Source organism: Podarcis liolepis (genome assembly GCF_965112155.1).
Source record: "Podarcis liolepis genome assembly, chromosome: 2".
NCBI classification, from domain to species: domain Eukaryota; kingdom Metazoa; phylum Chordata; class Lepidosauria; order Squamata; family Lacertidae; genus Podarcis; species Podarcis liolepis.
The window spans coordinates 5,632,062-5,649,194 of NC_139555.1; the positions used below are offsets into that span (position 1 = coordinate 5,632,062).

A 17,133-nucleotide genomic window follows, 5' to 3' on the forward strand; every position below is an offset into this window, starting at 1 on the left:
AGTCTGCCATTTGCAATAGTTTTTTAATATCTCAAAAGAAATACAGTCGTACCTTGGTTCACGAATGCCTTGGTACTTGTACGTTTTGGCTCCCAAACACTGCAAACCTGGAAGTAAGTGTTCCGGTTTTCAAACGTTTTTTGGAAGCCGAACGTCCGATGCGGCTTCCAATTGAGTGCAGGAAGCTCCTGCAGCCAATCAGAAGCTGTGCCTTGGTTTTCAAATGTTTTCAGATGTTGAATGGACTTCCAGAATGGATTACGTTCGAGAACCAAGGTATGACTAGATTTTTTTCAGGTGATCAATTGTCAACTGCTATTAACGCAATCTGTATTATGTTTGTGGGGCGTGCTGAAGGTTCCTGTGTGAGCCTCATTTAAATGAGTGACAGTTGCACTGGAGTGATGCCTACTTGATAATGCTCACTACAACTTTGAACTGGGTGTTCTAACAGAATATTCTTGCCTCGGGCAGCTTGGTGGCACAGGTATGCACTAGTATTTCCTTAGCACTTGGGGAGTTTGAAACTAAATGTTCAATAGCCCATCACTTGTATATTCTCAATGCATATTATACTCAATGCATATTATACTCAATGCATTCACTCCTTTATTGATTCACAAATATGTAATGAGCATTTCAGAAATAAGCTCTGCAAATCGAAACAAAAGTACTAAGTAGTTTTTTCTTGGTCACCTCGGTTATATATTAGGAGGAAGTAACTTAAAGTAAATATAAAAAAATTCCTTCCAGTAGCACCTTAAAGACCAACTAAGTTAGTTCTAGTTAGTTCTTGGTATGAGCTTTCGTGTGCATGCACACGAAAGCTCATACCAAGAACTAACTTAGTTGGTCTTTAAGGTGCTACTGGAAGGAATTTTTTTATTTTGACTATGGCAGACCAACACGGCTACTTATCTGTAACTTAAAGTAAATAGTTGGTACTTGTTTCCAACTGAGTTATTGCCAGGACTTGCATATATTTAGATCAGTGAAGAGGAACTTGTGGCTCTCCCATGTTGCTAGATTCCAAATCCAATCCGCTCTAGCCATCATGGTCAGTGGTTAGGGATGATGGGACGCATAGTTCAACGGCATGGGGGGGGGCAAAATTCCTACTGAATTAAACCTAAAAGAAAATAAATCAAAACTCCATTCCTAGGCAATCTAAATTCTACACAAAAGAATTTTTTTTAGCAACCTGTTATTTCTCACTGCAAAATTCTGGTTCTGCTGGGCTGGGCAATGAACTCTGCAGGGCACTGACGCTCCACCCTGCAACCATTGGCTTACTGTATATGTTTTCAGCAGGTATGGCCCATGCATTTTCAAGCACAACATACTTCTGCGGCCATAAGGGCTAGAACCTATCTTTTATTAATGAAAGCTTAGATTTCCAAGAACCTTAATTGTGCTTAGTTTTCTCCTTCTGACCCCTGTAGAATTGCAACATGTAGTGCTAGTTCCTCATCCTGGTTTTGTGTGCGCGCGTTGCTCTAAAATATGTAAGGAAGTTTGCTTTAGAACATGCTTAAATGTAAATAATATAGGTACAGTGGTACCTCAGGTTACAGACGCTTCAGGTTACAGACTCCTCTAACCCAGAAATAGTACCTCAGGTTAAGAACTTTGCTTCAGGATGAGAACAGAAATCGTGCTCCGGCAGCAGCGGGAGACCCCATTAGCTAAAGTGGTTCTTCAGGTTAAGAACGGATCTTCGGAACAAATTAAGTACTTAACCAGAGGTACCACTGTATACTGAAAGTTGCATGAAATGCCATGATAGTATGGACTGCCAATTCAATAACAATTCTGCTAGGATGCAATCCTATAGTGGTGGAAGCCTGCCTATACTGCCAGAGACTGAATTATTATTATGCATATTTGTTGCTTTAGGCCAGGTGCGTCCAACAGGTAGATCGCAGTCTCCTGGTAGATCACTGGGCGTCTGTGATAGATCACTGCCCCCCCCCCGAAGAAGCTCAACAAGTTTTTGCCCTGGACCCCCTAAAAAAAGCTCAACAAGGTTTGCCCTGTACTCCTAAAAAACGGGCTTATCTTCCTAAAAAATGCTCAACAACTTTGATCTGATCACTGTCAGTCTTTAACTCCGTGAGTAGAACGCAGTCTCTTGGGAGTTGGCCCCCCCCCTGCTTTAGGCAAACATCTCTAAGTGATTTAAACAAATAATAGTAAAATGCACAAAATAACATGAAAAATAATAAAAAGTCAATACTGCTAGTTACTTAAACCATTAAAAACAACACTTTCACCACACCCCTAAAGGAAAAGAGACAATTACAAATAAAATTCCTGGGGGGAAAGAGATTAGTTTGTCTAGTGCACCAAAAGATGTCAATGTCATTGCCAAGTATGTCTCTCTTGGGAAAGCGTTCCTTAGATAAGAGGGCAGTACTGAAGAAGCCCATTTTCTTGTTGCCATCTTTGGCCTGATAGCACTGATATGATATGTGCTCTGGCAGAAGTCTCCCAATATGCCAGTGGAGCTGTTCTGCCAGTGAAGGGGGTTATGGGTGGTATAGGGGGAAAGCACATATAAACCATGTCCTATACTTTTTCATTTTACGGCTATGCCCATGATGATGATGGAACTTTGCACCAATACCCAGCAATGTAGCAGCCCCTGCTAGCGCCTGGGACAGACCAAAGTTGTTGAGGTTTTTGTTTTGTTTTGTGATAAATTCAAAGTTTCGCCCACACACCTGCCACTTGAGGGTCATATTCCACATATCTGGTGAAAATGGGCTTTAGTCCCATAATACAGAGGTAGCTAATGCAGGTGTCCTCTTAACTCCCAGCATGTGGAGAACTATGTAAGACCTGTGGGAGATTAGCACCCAAACCTAACAAATGCATATTCTAGCTAGCTAGCTTGAGGAGGGGCCAATTCCACAGAGCTGGATTGCTGATAGGCCAATGCTCAGACCACTGAAATACAATTGGTAGAGAGGAGACTCTGTGATGTCATTTCCCCTCTTCACCTGGAGAAGAAAGAGCAATAGTTTTTCCTGTTCCTCACGTCCTTTGACCCGGCTGGATGCAGGTATCCCTCTGCTTGCTCCAGCTTTAGTATAACATGCCTGAAGCTGGTTGTAATGCAAATATATTTTTTCCCCCCCAAAAAATGTTTTTGGCTTTCTCTTATAGCACACAGAAAATAAAGACATTACATTTAACACAACATAAAAACTTAAGAACAATAAAAACACAAAAAATAAAAGATTTTCCCCCCCTTCTTATTCCCTGGTATGTTTACATTGCTAAAAGACTTCCTCGACACCTTCCAATCTGAATTTCATCAAAACACATATTTAGCAGTTCCCAATTTCATATTTATAGCATCAATATCCTCTTTCATATAATATAAGTATTTTGTCTGGATAGATTTTACTGGTACTGTGAATTAATGATTATAAAGTAGGTAAATCTTTTTAAACTTCTCAAATAGTTGCCTGATTCTTTATTAACCGGGATAAGAAACAGAAGTCATCACTAGGCTTTGACTTTTGCCACCAACGATGGAGTTTTGAAAAACACTTCAACTCATGCAGCGTGGGCACCTGGAGGGATAAATTGCAATCAGTATATCCTCTCCTAGGGACACGGGTGGCGCTGTGGTTTAAACCACAGAGCCTAGGGCTTGCCGATCAGAAGGTCGGGGGTTCGAATCCCCGCGACGTGGTGAGCTCCCGTTCCTCGGTCCCTGCTCCTGCCAACTTAGCAGTTCAAAAGAATGTCAAAGTGCAAGTAGATAAATAGGTACCGCTCCGGCGGGAAGGTAAACACGTTTCCATGCGCTGCTCTGGTTTTGCCAGGAGCAGCTTAGTCATGCTGGCCACATGACCTGGAAAAACTGTCTGCGGACAAACGCCCGCTCCCTTGGCCAATAAAGCGAGATGAGCGCCACAATCCCAGAGTTGGTCATGACTGGACCTCACGGTCAGGGGTCCCTTTACCTTTATATCCTCTCCTGCCCATTAAAACTCATCCCACATGCCCATTCCTTAGAGGAAACGTGGGATAAATATGCAACAAAAGCATCCCTTGGCCAGGCTGGCAGCGACTGATGGGGGTTGTGTCTGAGGGCGCCATGTTGGGTCCGCTCCTCCCCAGCCTGAACGCTGCGCGACGTCAGGCATTCAGCATCTAACTTCAAGCCCCGCCCTCTTACGTGGTGGAATGCTCACGCCCGTGAACGGCAGCAGCTACAGCCAATAAATTTGTAGGGTCCCACCCACCGGCTGCGCGCCGTTGGGCGTGTAGGGGAGAGGAGAGGGAGAGAGGCGGGCTTTTTCGCTCGAGTGACGCACCTTTCGACCAATCCTGTCCCCGCTCTCCGCCTCCCGTTCGGGTTGGCTTGCGATGGCGAGCGGGAGGAGTTGTTGAAGCGCGAGGCGAAGTTAAGATGGCGGCGGCGGCGGGAATGACCAAGGTGAGGCGTTGTTTTTTTATGTCTCGTTTTTATTCCCTTTCCTCCCGCTTCTTGTGGGCAAACTGCTCCACATAGGAAGGGCGTTTCGTTGGCCAGGCGTGTGCCGTGGGGCTCCGGTGGTTTGGAGACGAGAGCCGAAGGGCAGGGATTCCCTGCAGCAGCAGAGGGCGGCTGCGACCGCGGGTGGGAGGTCGGGCGAAGCCCCTGGCGGGAGGTGGGCAGCTCTTCCCACAGGGGAGCTAAGCAAGTGTGTGTGCGCGCGCGCCTTACCAGAATAAATAATAATTCTTTTATTTCCTCATTTCTATTTTCTAAAACGGCTGTCTCTCTCTCTCCACCCCCCCCCCGCCATCACACTCCACTACCTGCTATATATATTTTAATTTAACCAAAAGGCAAGAAACGGGTAATCAAGAAGTCTGGCCTAATAACTAAAAAGAAGGGAAAGGGCCATAATGGGAGGGGAGGGCTGGGGGGCGAGACCCCATTACGTTGCTTTCCTCTCCCAAAACTTGGATCAGCTTGGATGGGGTTTGGATATTTTTTTCTCTTCGTAATTCGATAAAGCTGAGGAAGGCCAGGGTTGAAATCTTGTACCTGGAAACTGATAGATTTAACAGCCCCCCCCCACCCCCACCCCGCGTTCTTATGGTTATGTATTGACACCCTCTGTGTCAGTGGTGCTGCAGAGATTAATAACATGCTCCTTGCAGACGCTGGCATGAACAGAATTCGCATCCACGTGTTGCCTTCAAGTCGGGGACGACTCACCCCTGTGCCAAGGCCCCAAGAGGCCTTGTCATGTGCCTTTGCTCACCGGCCATGCTCCCAGCCTCGTTTGGAAGGACACGAGTTCTGCATAAAGCACATTCTTGAAGACAGGAATGCGCCTTTCAAGCAGTGCAGCTACATTTCCACTAAGAATGGGAAGAGGTGTCCAAGCGCAGCTCCCAAACCTGAGAAAAAGGATGGGTATGTGTTACGTATGTTCAGATTATCTGTGGAGAGCTGGCCAGGCTTCATCCATGTACAGTTGAAGTCACATAACTTAAACCTGCGCAAGTTGTGAGATGTACCAAGTATTCCTCCTCAAATGAGGGTGCCTGTTGTGTTACTGCATGAGTCCTTGCTTTGGGCATGCCTTTGTTAGGTGGCATATCCAGATCAATTTCTGAAGTGGCTGCTTACCTTCTATGCATAGCAAAAACAAACTGCCATGGAGTGTTTATTTTATTAGAAAAAATTATAAACTGCTTAATAAAAATCTCCTTCTAAGTGCTTTATGTAAAACCTTAAAAAGTACGCTTATCAATAATGCTAGATCAACAAATATTAAAAACACAAATGTAACTAAATTACATATCTGGGTAAAAAAAAAGGTAAAGGACCCCTGACAGTTAAGTCCAGTCACAAACGACTCTGGGGTTGCGGTGCTCATCTCACTTTACTGGCTGAGGGAGCCGACGTTTGTCCGCAGACAGTTTTTCTGGGTCATGTGGCCAGCATAACTAAGCCACTTCTGGCGAAACCAGAGCAGTGCATGGAAACGCCATTTACCTTCCCACCGGAGTGGTACCTATTTCTCTACTTGAACTTTGACCTGCTTTTGAACTGCTAAGGTGGCAGGAGCAGGGACCGAACAACGGGAGCTCACCCTGTCATGGGGATTCGAACTGCCAACCTTCGGATCAGCAAGCCCTAGGCTCAGTGGTTAGGCTTGCTGAAATCAAAAAGTTTTAAACTGGCATCAAATAGCATAGCAAGAGTGCTTTCCTAATGTTAATACACAGGGAATTCCAAAGCTACTGCACTGTTACACTGACTCCTAGTACACTCAGAACGAACATTACATGGCACTTGTAGAAGTGCAAGTTCCACAGATCAAAATTGTCAAGTAGGTCAAGTAGGCACATATGGGCATTGGAAATCCTTCAAGTAAAGTAGTCCTAATCAGTTAAGGGCTTTATATACTAATAGTAAAGCCTTGAACTTGGCCCAGTAAAAAAAATCTGTAGCTGGTGCAGATCTTTAATAAAATTGTGGTAGGCTCTCACTTCTGTTAGTAGTCTTGCTGCAGCATTCTGCATAATTTACAGTTTTTGAGAGTCAACTGCAAAGAGAGCCCCACATACACTGCATAGAAGTAATGCAGTTACAAGCTATTCTGGTCCAGCAATGGTTGCAACTGTTGTAAATGATTTGCTCAGTTTCAGAATCTAGGCTGCCATCAACTGGTTTTGTGTTAATTTCTACACTATAAACAAAATGAAAACATACTGCTTATTGTTTTATTAACAGTACTACTTTAGAAAATGCTTGTATTTGGGAGCCACGAAAGGTTGGTTTCTCTTTTGTCTCCCCATCTAGGGTATCGTTTTGTGCTGAACATGCTCGTAGAAATGCCCTGGCACTGCAGGCTCAGATGAAGAAGTCCAACCCTAGTCCTGTGCGGGAGTCCCTTCTCTGTCAGCTGAGCTCTTATGCCAAGACAGAGCTGGGCTCCCAGACTTCAGAGAGTAGCCGCAGCGAGGCTAGCAGAATACTGGGTAAGTGGAATAGGTGGTGACGGCATTGATCTGGTCATTAAAATAGGGTGTGAAGGCTAGGGTCTGTTACATCCTAATTTAAAAGTATATGTAATTATCATTGAAAAGTAAAAGCCACCCAGGAGAGAAGATGGAAGCAGTGGGTGTTAGATTTTTCACTCAGTGTTGTTTTATATATGCTGTTTTTTGTTACATGCCCTTCCGAATGCTTCTTTTTATAACCTGCTGGCCAAAATGTCAGGATGGGCAACTTATGAACTGTGGAAGGGAAAAGATTTGCAGAATCATAAAGTTGGTAAACTTCCAATTTTCTTTGTTTTCTGATTTATCATTATGCTCTACCTTATATATGTAGCCATGAATACTAATTTTTGATTTAACAAAAACCCAAATCTCTTGGTTCTTTGGCATAGGATGAGCAGCCTAATGTACTGGGAAAGGGGAAGAATGTTTATATGGCTGGCTTGCAGCATAGTGCCCAATCTGGTTATAGTAGTGTGCAGTTTGTTTCTGTGATCAAGGCTAGGTCTCTGAAGATTATGTAGAACTGCTGGACAATGGAAAGCAGAATTAGTTGGTAGGACCATCCCTTTTCTCCCTCCACCTTTTGGCATTCCTTCTCTCTTCCCTGCCCTTCTCAATGCAAGACGCATCCACAGCATATGTTCCAGGGTTCCCCACATGAATTAGATCCTTAAAAAAACTTTTCTCCAAATAACAAATGGGTTATTCTTCCTTCAGATGAGGACAGCTGGAGTGATGGAGAGCAGGAACCTCTTACTGTGGATCAGACATGGAGAGGAGATCCTGACAGTGAAGCAGATAGCATTGACAGTGACCAGGAGGACCCCCTTAAGTGAGTCATGTGAATTGCTGTTGTATGACACATCAGAATTAAGAATTCCTGTCAACAGATGCTGAAAACTTCATTCCAATATAAGTCACCTTCAGAAAAAATTGGTGGCCTTTGGGTGACGTACCATATAAGAGAATGATTAGAGGACAGGTGGATATTTTAATCCTTTCACTTCTGGAGCAGATACAGTATAGCCATTCTATCAAAATGCAATCTTAGTTGTCAGTTCTGTTTTTTGAGAAGTCCAAAAATAGACTTTGGGAATTCCTTTGTCCTCAGAGACTTTCATTAAAAAATAAATTTAGGCTGCATTTAAAAGTTAAATTTTTCTCAAAAGAAAATTGTAACTAAAATATAAAACCAGCATCACCACATAAATTCATTCATGTATGTGTGAAAGCACCCTTTTCCATGTGCTAGCCCCCAGAATGTACAGCAGTTGTTTGTTGTATCCTAAAGGCGTTGGCCAGGTTACAGTTATGAAAGAAATGTTATCCCCTAACCTCTCTAATAGTGATCACAAACAGCAGCTCAAACGAAGCCTTAAAATGACTTAAAAGTGGTTTTAACTTTAGAACCAAGCCATCTCCATTGTAGCCGTTCCAGGTATTTGTGTTGAGTTTGTCAAGTTAGCATCCTCTCTTAAAAGGTTAACAAAAACCCTGCTCTAAGTATTCCTGTTGAAGGTCACAGGTCTACCTGATTCAGTGCTTTGCTGTTAAATGGCTTCCTTTTGCTACTTGACACTACTTTAGCTGGCTCTTCCTTTTTTAATGACTTGAGAAAATGTGACTTGGGTTGCTTCCTTATTAAATTGGATCCTGTTTCTGCAGACATGCTGGTGTGTACACCGCTGAGGAAGTGGCACTGATCATGCGAGAAAAACTCATCCGGCTGCAGTCTCTATATATTGATCAGTTCAAACGACTTCAACATCTCCTGAAAGAGAAAAAACGGCGGTACTTACACAGCCGCAAGGTGGAACATGAGGCCATAGGTAAACAGCCATTGTCCTGTAAATAAGCATTACTGGATTGCAGCTCAGAAGCTTTGCTAAAGCTGTTCTAAAATTCATTAGGACAATCTGAAAGCAGTTTACCAAGAGCTAGAATGCTTAATGTTTGACAAGTATTTCTGTAGATCTTTCATTACTTTCTTGTTATATCTGCTGAAATTGTTTTCAAAAGTCATCTTCCAATGAGCTAGGAAGTTTCCAAATCCTAGTTAGGAGTATTGAGCATCATTTGGCCCTAATGGTAGGAGAATGCATAGGAAGGAATTCAATGTAGTACTTAGCAGGTTGCTGTGTCAGCACAAACATTTCTGCTTGCCTGATGAAACGACCTGCCTCCCCTTCTCTTCCAGGGGTTCTCCCAACCCCCAGAGGCAATTAGGGGAAGGGGGGAAAGGCTCCATTGCACTAGTGGAAGTTCTTGCACAGGCTTCTGGCAGCGCAGGGCCACAAGTGTGGGACTTGTTCCACACATGACTTTGCAAACCTGATATAAGCATCAAGGGAGATGCAGACTCCTACAGTTACTAACAAATAGTATACAATTCCTTGAAGTTTAATGGTGAAGAGTATTTTCTCTGGTTAAATACACCTACAGTTGACTACCCTATAACACCAGTTGGGTAACTTTCCCTACGCAGTTTCAAAACTTGATTTCCTCACACCTACCAATAATCAATCCCACAGGTTCTTTTACAAGATTTTACAAGTTAGCTGTCTTGAAACAGTTGCTCTTTAAAGGTGGCCTAAAGCATTCCATAAGGGACGCAGGTAGCGCTGTGGGTTAAACCACAGAGCCTAGGACTTGCTGATCAGAAGGTTGGCGGTTTGAATCTCCGTGAAGGGGTGAGCTCCCGTTGCTTGGTCCCTGCTCCTGCCAACCTAGCAGTTCGAAAGCACGTCAAAGTTCAAGTAGATAAATAGGTACTCTGGGGGGAAGGTAAACAGCATTTCCGTGCGCTGCTCTGGTTCGCCAGAAGCGACTTAGTCATGCTGGCCACATGACCCAGAAGCTGTACGCCGGCTCCCTTGGCCAATAAAGCAAGATGAGCGCCGCAACCCCAGAGTCGGTCACGGCTGGACCTAATGGTCAGGGGTCCCTTTACTTTTACCTTTAAAGCATTCCGTGGGACAATCTGCAAGCAGAGAAATATAGAAAGGATCCTGTAGAGTATAATCTTGTGGCATGGTGCTAGACAATTTTTTCAAAATTGTGTGAAATGTTATTGGTTTTCATAGTAAGACATTGATGATCCATTTTTACAGCATAGAGGGTTTAGTACAGATTTGTTTTTGTGTGCATTTTGTATTGAATGTATTATAATGTGGGTTTATAAACAAGAAGGAACCATTGAGCTCAAGTGAAAAATAATCTTCTCAAAAGAGGTTCACTAAAGTACCAGGTGCTTAGTCTGTTGGGATTTACAAGAATCAGGGTAGTGCCTTGAGGATGCTTCCTTGGTGTCTTCCAGGTAGCAGCCTCCTGACAGGCCCAGAGGGACTTCTGGCTAAAGAACGTGAAAACCTGAAACGGCTGAAATACTTGAGGCGATATCGGCAGCGTTATGGTGTGGAAGCTCTTCTACACCGGCAGTTGAAGGAACGCAGGATGCTGGTCACTGAGGGTGCTGCCCAGCAGGTACTTGAGTCAGGCTGTGCTTCTGTTCCTACTAGGCACAGTGGAGCTAGAAATTGTGGGTTTTGTGATTTTCCTCTGAAAGTAAGGCAGGGGTATAAATTGGCTCTGAAATGCTGGAAGATTTTTAGATATGACACTATTTGTTTTGAACAGGGCACAGAATTATTGTATCGGCTCAGCCTCTTGCATTATTACGAATACATGTGGAAAGAGATGTTGAGGTGATTCTCTATTGTGTGTTTTTTGATTTCTGAATGGAAGGATGTATTCCTGTAAGAGCAGCTTTTCCACCAACAGCCTGCAAAATTATCTTGTGCTCTGCAGGCACACACCACCCGTTCTAGCCAGAGGTGTTTGGCCTTTGTGGATGATGTTCGATGTTCCAACCAGTCTCTTCCAATGACAAGACACTGCCTTACTCGTATCCTTTTAACCTGTCAGTTGTCTGTATTAGTACTTCTGGAAGTAAGAGAATAATTGAATTGTTTTTGTTTTTCATTGCTTTTTGTTTTGGCCCTGAATCAAGGCTGCTGGCTTGCTGTAGCCACTGGTTTCAAACAGGCGCCCAAAGAAATGTCTTCCTATGGTCTGTTGGCTGTTCAATTGCTTTAGACTAGAACAGCCAATTCAGTTGGAGGCAACAAGCAAACCTCAAACTACAATAAGGCCACTGTCTGAAATAAGACTGATCCCTTCAGAATCACATACTTGAGTAGTTCCAATTCCACGATGATCCTTAAATCTTATATTCTGAATTTAGACATAATTTGCTGCTGACTTTGTGTTATATTATCCTAGTGGTCTACTCCTGCATTAATTATTCAGCTGCTTTTGGTTTGCAAACAGCTGACTACTAGTTGTGATATGCAGAAGAAAAGTTATCTACTAAAAATTCAAGCCCCATGAGTTTAAAAGCTGGTTTTTACTTTGAGGCTAAAGTCCAGCAGTTCCCCCTTAATATGGTGGTGTATTCCTACAGTAAATTTAAGGTGCTTTAGATTATTTATGTACAGACTATGATTCTGCACATGGAGTTCAGATGTGCACCTTGATGTTTTCTTCTAAACAGAAGTATTTCCAAGGAAAATGGAAATAAATAGGGAGCTGTCACCTGCCATTCTATATATCTTATGTACTCTTCTGCAAATTATTCATTATTTTTAATGAAACATACAAAATGGCAGGCCTGCTGACTTACTAAAAGTCTGCTTTTAACACTTCCTTTTAGTTCTCATGTCCTGGAACGGCTGACCTTGCCTTTTCGCAAATCTTGCTTGTCTTCTTTGACTGCATCTTTAGATATTTGCCAGGATACCAATCAGCTTCTATTTAAGCTGTGCCAAGGGTCAGAAGAAGCACCCTGCAGCAAGCCAGTGCCTGTTAGCCTCTCCGAAGACCCCTGCTGCCCACTCCATCTCCAGCTACCACCTCAGATGTATGTTCCTGAACAGGTACTGTCTGTTCCCGAGGAGCTGGAAGCTGCTTCCATGGATCTGTACTTGAGCGCAGCTGAACTCCGGCCCACAGAGAGCTTGCCGCTGGAGTTCAGTGATGTAAGTGAATTGTAATGCAGCACCTGCCCATGGCACTTCAGAAGGCACAGTTACCTCTAACCTGGGTATGAGTACTTCAGTAATGACATGGGTTGAAGCTACATGTAAATGAGTAAGGGGAGAGAGTTCTGATACATCAAAAGCATGGATTATGTGGGAGAAGCAGGCACCATGGGCGTGGTGAACAGTGCTGACATTTGGGTGCAGGAAAAAGTGTGTCACTTGAAAAAGTAGGTTGCTGATGCCATGCCTGTCGATATTTCTAGAGGACTTAAATAAATTTGGTACATTAAAATAAAGCAGACCCTATTCTCAGGTTTGCAGTCTAAATAATAGACTAAACTAACAACTGAAGGGGAACAGAGTGAAAACTCAAGAGGTGCAAGATCAAGCTGATTGAGGAGGTGAGTGTTTATCAGACATTTAGAGGGCTACCGAGAGACTTCCCAGCATAGGAAGCAAGAAAGGAGGCTGTTGGGGCATGAAAAATGTCATTTTGGATTAGTAGAAGACTTTCTGGAGGAACAAAGGGGGGGGTAAAGAGATTAGTGGGTGTGAGAAAATGAAGATACTTGAAAGTTCTTTTTATAAAAAGCAAAGGGAGAGCTAGAGAATGGAGGGGTAATATGATCAAATGCTTCTTCCTCCATGTTAAATAGAGGCACTTACACCTGTGGAAAACCTAGTTTTCTTTGATACATTGACTTTGTATATGTGTGTGGTTTTTTGTGGGTGGGGGGGACACTTGGAATGTGTGGTCTCCCAGCCGCTTGCAGAGGTGGTACATTCCTTGGAGGTGTGCTGTTTTGGAATATGTAGTTTCAGCTTTGTCTAGAAAAGCAGCACATAAATATTTTAAAATAAATAGATTAAGAACAAAATTATGGGTTCCTCAGTGTGTATTTGGAGCAAATACTTGTATTTGTGTAGGGCAGTGAATTGATGGCCTGTTGTTCCTTGCCCTGACTGAATTTTAAGTGAAGGAATTTTGTTGATTCATATAAAGGCATCTTGTTGGGAAAGACTAGAACACAAAAAGGGTTAATTGGACCTTTTGTAACCCTTTGAAAACATCAGACCTTTAAAATCCGTATTTAAAAGCCTTTTTTTTTAAGCAGCTTTTTCTCTATCCCATAAGGGTTTGTGTGGGTTATAATCCTTGGATTACTAGGATGGCCTGTGTGTTTGCTAAATCTATGTACTTTATAAAAAACTAAACATTGTAGACACAGCATGCTGACTGAAATGCCTGTCTTCTAAAAATAATAGTGTAAAATCAGCTAGCAGTTTCATTCTAGGGCCAGCTCTGAAAGTGGTTCTGAAAATAGTGAGGATGTCAAGCTTGTGCTGAACATAAGGACATTTGTGGAGACGTGTGTAATGGGGGATATTGAGTCCTATCAGGCCATACTCTTCCCATTCATTCAGCATACATCCCACTGTAGGGAGAGAGTTGGAGGTCTGCCACATAGTTCAGCAAGGTCTATTGGGTACAGTGAGCACTGATCAGATTAGTTTCTCATATATAACTTGTTCTGAAGTGCAAGCACTGGGATGGTGGCTTTATCATGTGGTTGCAAATGGGGGCATTTTCTGTGGGGAGTAGAGTGTATTAATGAGCCTCTGTGTGGGCCTTTAATGTCTTTTCCAAGAGGAACGTTAGGGCTTAATCCCGGCTGCTTTCTGGGTTACACTGGATTCCAGCTGCAAAGCCCTAGGCAGCTTTGTATCATCCCTGATGGCATTTATGCCATGATTTTGCTGTTTCAATTAAAATAAAAATCTCCCTAGATAGAAGTGTCCATATATTTGTTCTGAAACTATTCTGTTTTGAGGTAGAACCTTATCAAGAGGCAGCTAGGATCTGTCTCATTTTATCAAAGTGCCTGTTCTGGAATTGTAAGTATCTCCTTTCTCTGCCCACAAAAGTGACTGTTAAGCTAAAAAGCAGACTCTGTATGCCTTTTAATAAAATAAGGATGTCAGTCTGATTTTCATGTTTACTTTCAGCACATGCTGACTTTGTTTGATTCCTGCTTCCCTTCAGAAGAAGCTGAAATACTGTTAGGAATGGGTTAAGGGAGGGGGACTGGAAACACCCTGTTTAGCCACATCTCAAAACTGTTGGTATTCTCTGTGACAGGACTTGGATGTTGTTGGGGATGGCATGCAATGCCCCCCTTCTCCTCTGCTCTCTGATCCTTCTACTTCTCTTGAGAACCAGTTAAACAAAAGTGTTGCTGAAACCCCCACAAATGTGCCACCAAGTGAAGAGTTTGCTCAACAAGGACTTCTGAACCAGGCAGCACAGCCAGGCAGAGCGTTTTTCCCCAGACAAACTGCATTTCCTGCTTCAGAGTTGCTACAAGAGCTACCCTCACAGGTACTGATCTGGGCTTGGAAGAACCTGCATGGGGTTCTGGATGGGAGTCAGTAGATCCTTTTAAGGAGTGCATTAAGGTTTGCTGGCGAAGGTCTTGCCTCCACTAAAGTCCCATGAGATTTCCTTGAAGTCAGCCTGAATACGTGCATAGGCTAGCTCCTAAGGAAAAGGCAACCCGTGCTTGTTTGTCAAGGGGATTAGCCATCTGCTCATTGTATGTTTTGGAGGAGGGAAGAGGACCGTCCCCCAGCCGTGTAACATTGCACAGCTGGCCTGGCGCATTAATGCAGGGATGGGAAGCGGGTTAGGAGCTGGCAGGTGGCTGATGCTGTTTGTTTGAGTTTCCAGAACTGTGATTGGGTTATTACTATTTATTTAATGTTTTCTCATCTTGCTTCTGCTTAAAAATATATTCACATGAGTTCAGCTTATAACTGTTTGTTGTGCGCATATTTGTTCGCTCACTTCTGCTTTCTCAAGACGAGACTGTTTTCCTCCCATGCCTTCTGAAATGGTAATTGTCTTAACAACCAGGAATCAAAACCGATCCATTCTGCAGGCCTTGAATTGAAGGCTAATGGTTTGCAGTAGCCATTGGTTTCAAGCAGGTGCCCAGAGGAAAATTTTCCCATGGTCTGTTGGCTGTTTTGAATGTTTGAATGGAATAGCCAATTCACTGGGGAGTAACATCAAACAAAGGGGGAGAAAACACCTTCTCTGGCCTGGGTATGACCTGATTCTAGAGTTGCTGTATTGCATCCTTTGCATAGGAACACACTAGGTCCAGTTTCTGTAAAAAAAGCATAGGATACGATTGTCAATTTTATCCTCTCTGTTTCTACTAGAATATACAGCATCTTGTGACAACTGGGCCAGGACTGGAGGACGGTAAAAAGGAAGAACCTGCAACCAATGGGAATTCAGAACCAGCTTCCATCAGCTGATAAAACTCAAAACAGATGGCAATCCGCCCCCCCCCAAAAAAAACACACGATGAAGCATCTGCTACTCTTGGACTCCTGGTTCTGTGTGTTCCTCCATCTCCATATTAAATATTTCTAGATTAGTGAAATCTCTTTCTGGAAGGCCACATGGCTGGCAGATTTTGGGTGCTTTTCTAGTGGCCTTCAGATATTGTTCAGTTGATAGCCTTTTAGGGTTGGTTGGTTTTTAATAATTCTGGTACTGTTATAAATTCCAATAAGGCATGAGAGACTCTCAATGTTTAATGAATACAAACACTGAGGAGCCACACCTAGTTTATATTCGTAGTCCTAAATTCATAATAAAAGGGGGTGGCTTGGAAAACATTTTGTAACTGGATTATTGGGAATATGTTTTAAGTTGTGGGCTTGTCCATGCTAAAGAGGTTTTTGAACTGTGCACTTGCCTGGTGATGTTTGATGGTGTCAATGCTGCACAGCTATTCCTTCTTTTTCTTTCTTTCTGGCATTTAAGTCTGTAATCAAATATCCACCTGTAGCTTTAACTTGTGTACATATCCCATGTAGTATAATAAAGACACTGGATAATGTTTATAACTTGCTTTTACAACTATGACTTCGATTGGTACATAAGAAGAGCTGTACTGGATCAGACCAAAGGCCCACCTACTCCAACATACTGTTTTCACAGTGGCTTACCAAGTGCCTATGAGTAGCCTAGAATCAGGACGGGTATAATAGCCCTCTCTTATGCATGATCCCCAGCAACGGGTATCCAGAGGCATACAGTCTCTGATATGGGAGGTAAGTATGTAGCTATAATGATTGGCGCCATTGATAGCTTTATTCTCTGTGCATTTATCTAATCCCCTTCCAAAGCTGTCCATTTGGTGGCCATCATTCCATCTTGTAAATTCTATAATTTTAACTGATTCCTTATGTTTGTCTGGCTCTTCCAAAAATCATCCCAAAAGAAAGGGGAAGTGTTAAATGAGAGGCACTTACTTGCATCTTTTATGGAGTTGTGTCAAAGCAGAAGTCAGCTTCCAAGCTGAAACGGGGGCTGTCCTAAAAAAAAAGAAGTAAACTTGGACTCTCTTCTTTGTTATCCATATTTGCAGGGAACAATGAAAAAATGTGTAAACAGTTGGTCCTCTTCATTATAATGTTGGTGCTAATGCTTGTCATGCAACGTTAGAAAGATGTCTCTAGACTTTGAACAGACAACTTGCATGTTAAGTGGGTCACCTTGACGGTGGTGGAAAGATTAGCACAACTTCAGCGGAAGATGCCTAATCAAATTAAATTGCAGGTGGACATTTTTCAGGACATAGCAGAACTTAACTTTATATATGAACAGTTCAGACACAGACTGCTGGATACATGTCTAGAAAGCTTGATAATGTGTTTTAGCACTTTAGCACTCTTTAGCACTCGTACAACAAATCTCATATGCTTCAACAATGGAGTTCTTTATCACTGGTGACAGAAGTACTTTGACTATAATCATACTCTTACAGGAAGTTGTATAATTAGATGAGCAGTGAGACTAGGAAAAGAAAATGAAATATATTGGAGCCAATAAGAAAATTGTTTGGCCACCTCGGTAGTTAGGCAGTGGGTAGGATGGTAGGAGAACAAGCTGAACTTGGCTTGGGCTGGAACTGCTTTGCAGTAGTACAGGCAGACAAGTATAGTTTCCTTACTCATACTTGGTGCAGTGTTGCCAAACCTGAAAGATTTGATG

General features: G+C 42.9%; 2 protein-coding genes across 3 annotated transcripts in view; both read left to right on the top strand.

The window, feature by feature from the left end:
- ADCY6 (adenylate cyclase 6) overlaps positions 1-17,133 on the top strand; it is a 934,310-nt gene that overhangs the window by 77,890 nt on the left and 839,287 nt on the right. The gene's annotated exons all lie outside the window — the stretch shown is intronic.
- On the top strand, positions 4,304-15,983 carry KANSL2 (KAT8 regulatory NSL complex subunit 2). Of its 2 annotated transcripts, none has more exons than XM_083484866.1 (10): positions 4,304-4,453; positions 5,167-5,425; positions 6,821-6,999; positions 7,741-7,855; positions 8,689-8,852; positions 10,340-10,506; positions 10,831-10,927; positions 11,806-12,059; positions 14,203-14,442; positions 15,288-15,983. In XM_083484866.1, exons 2-10 carry the CDS (start codon positions 5,175-5,177, stop codon positions 15,384-15,386), a joined length of 1,566 nt encoding a protein of 521 aa, XP_083340992.1. In that variant the 5' UTR covers positions 4,304-4,453; positions 5,167-5,174; the 3' UTR covers positions 15,387-15,983. The 2 variants fall into 2 exon arrangements, with proteins under 2 accessions (XP_083340992.1, XP_083340993.1); XM_083484867.1 differs by having other exon boundaries at positions 11,806-11,957.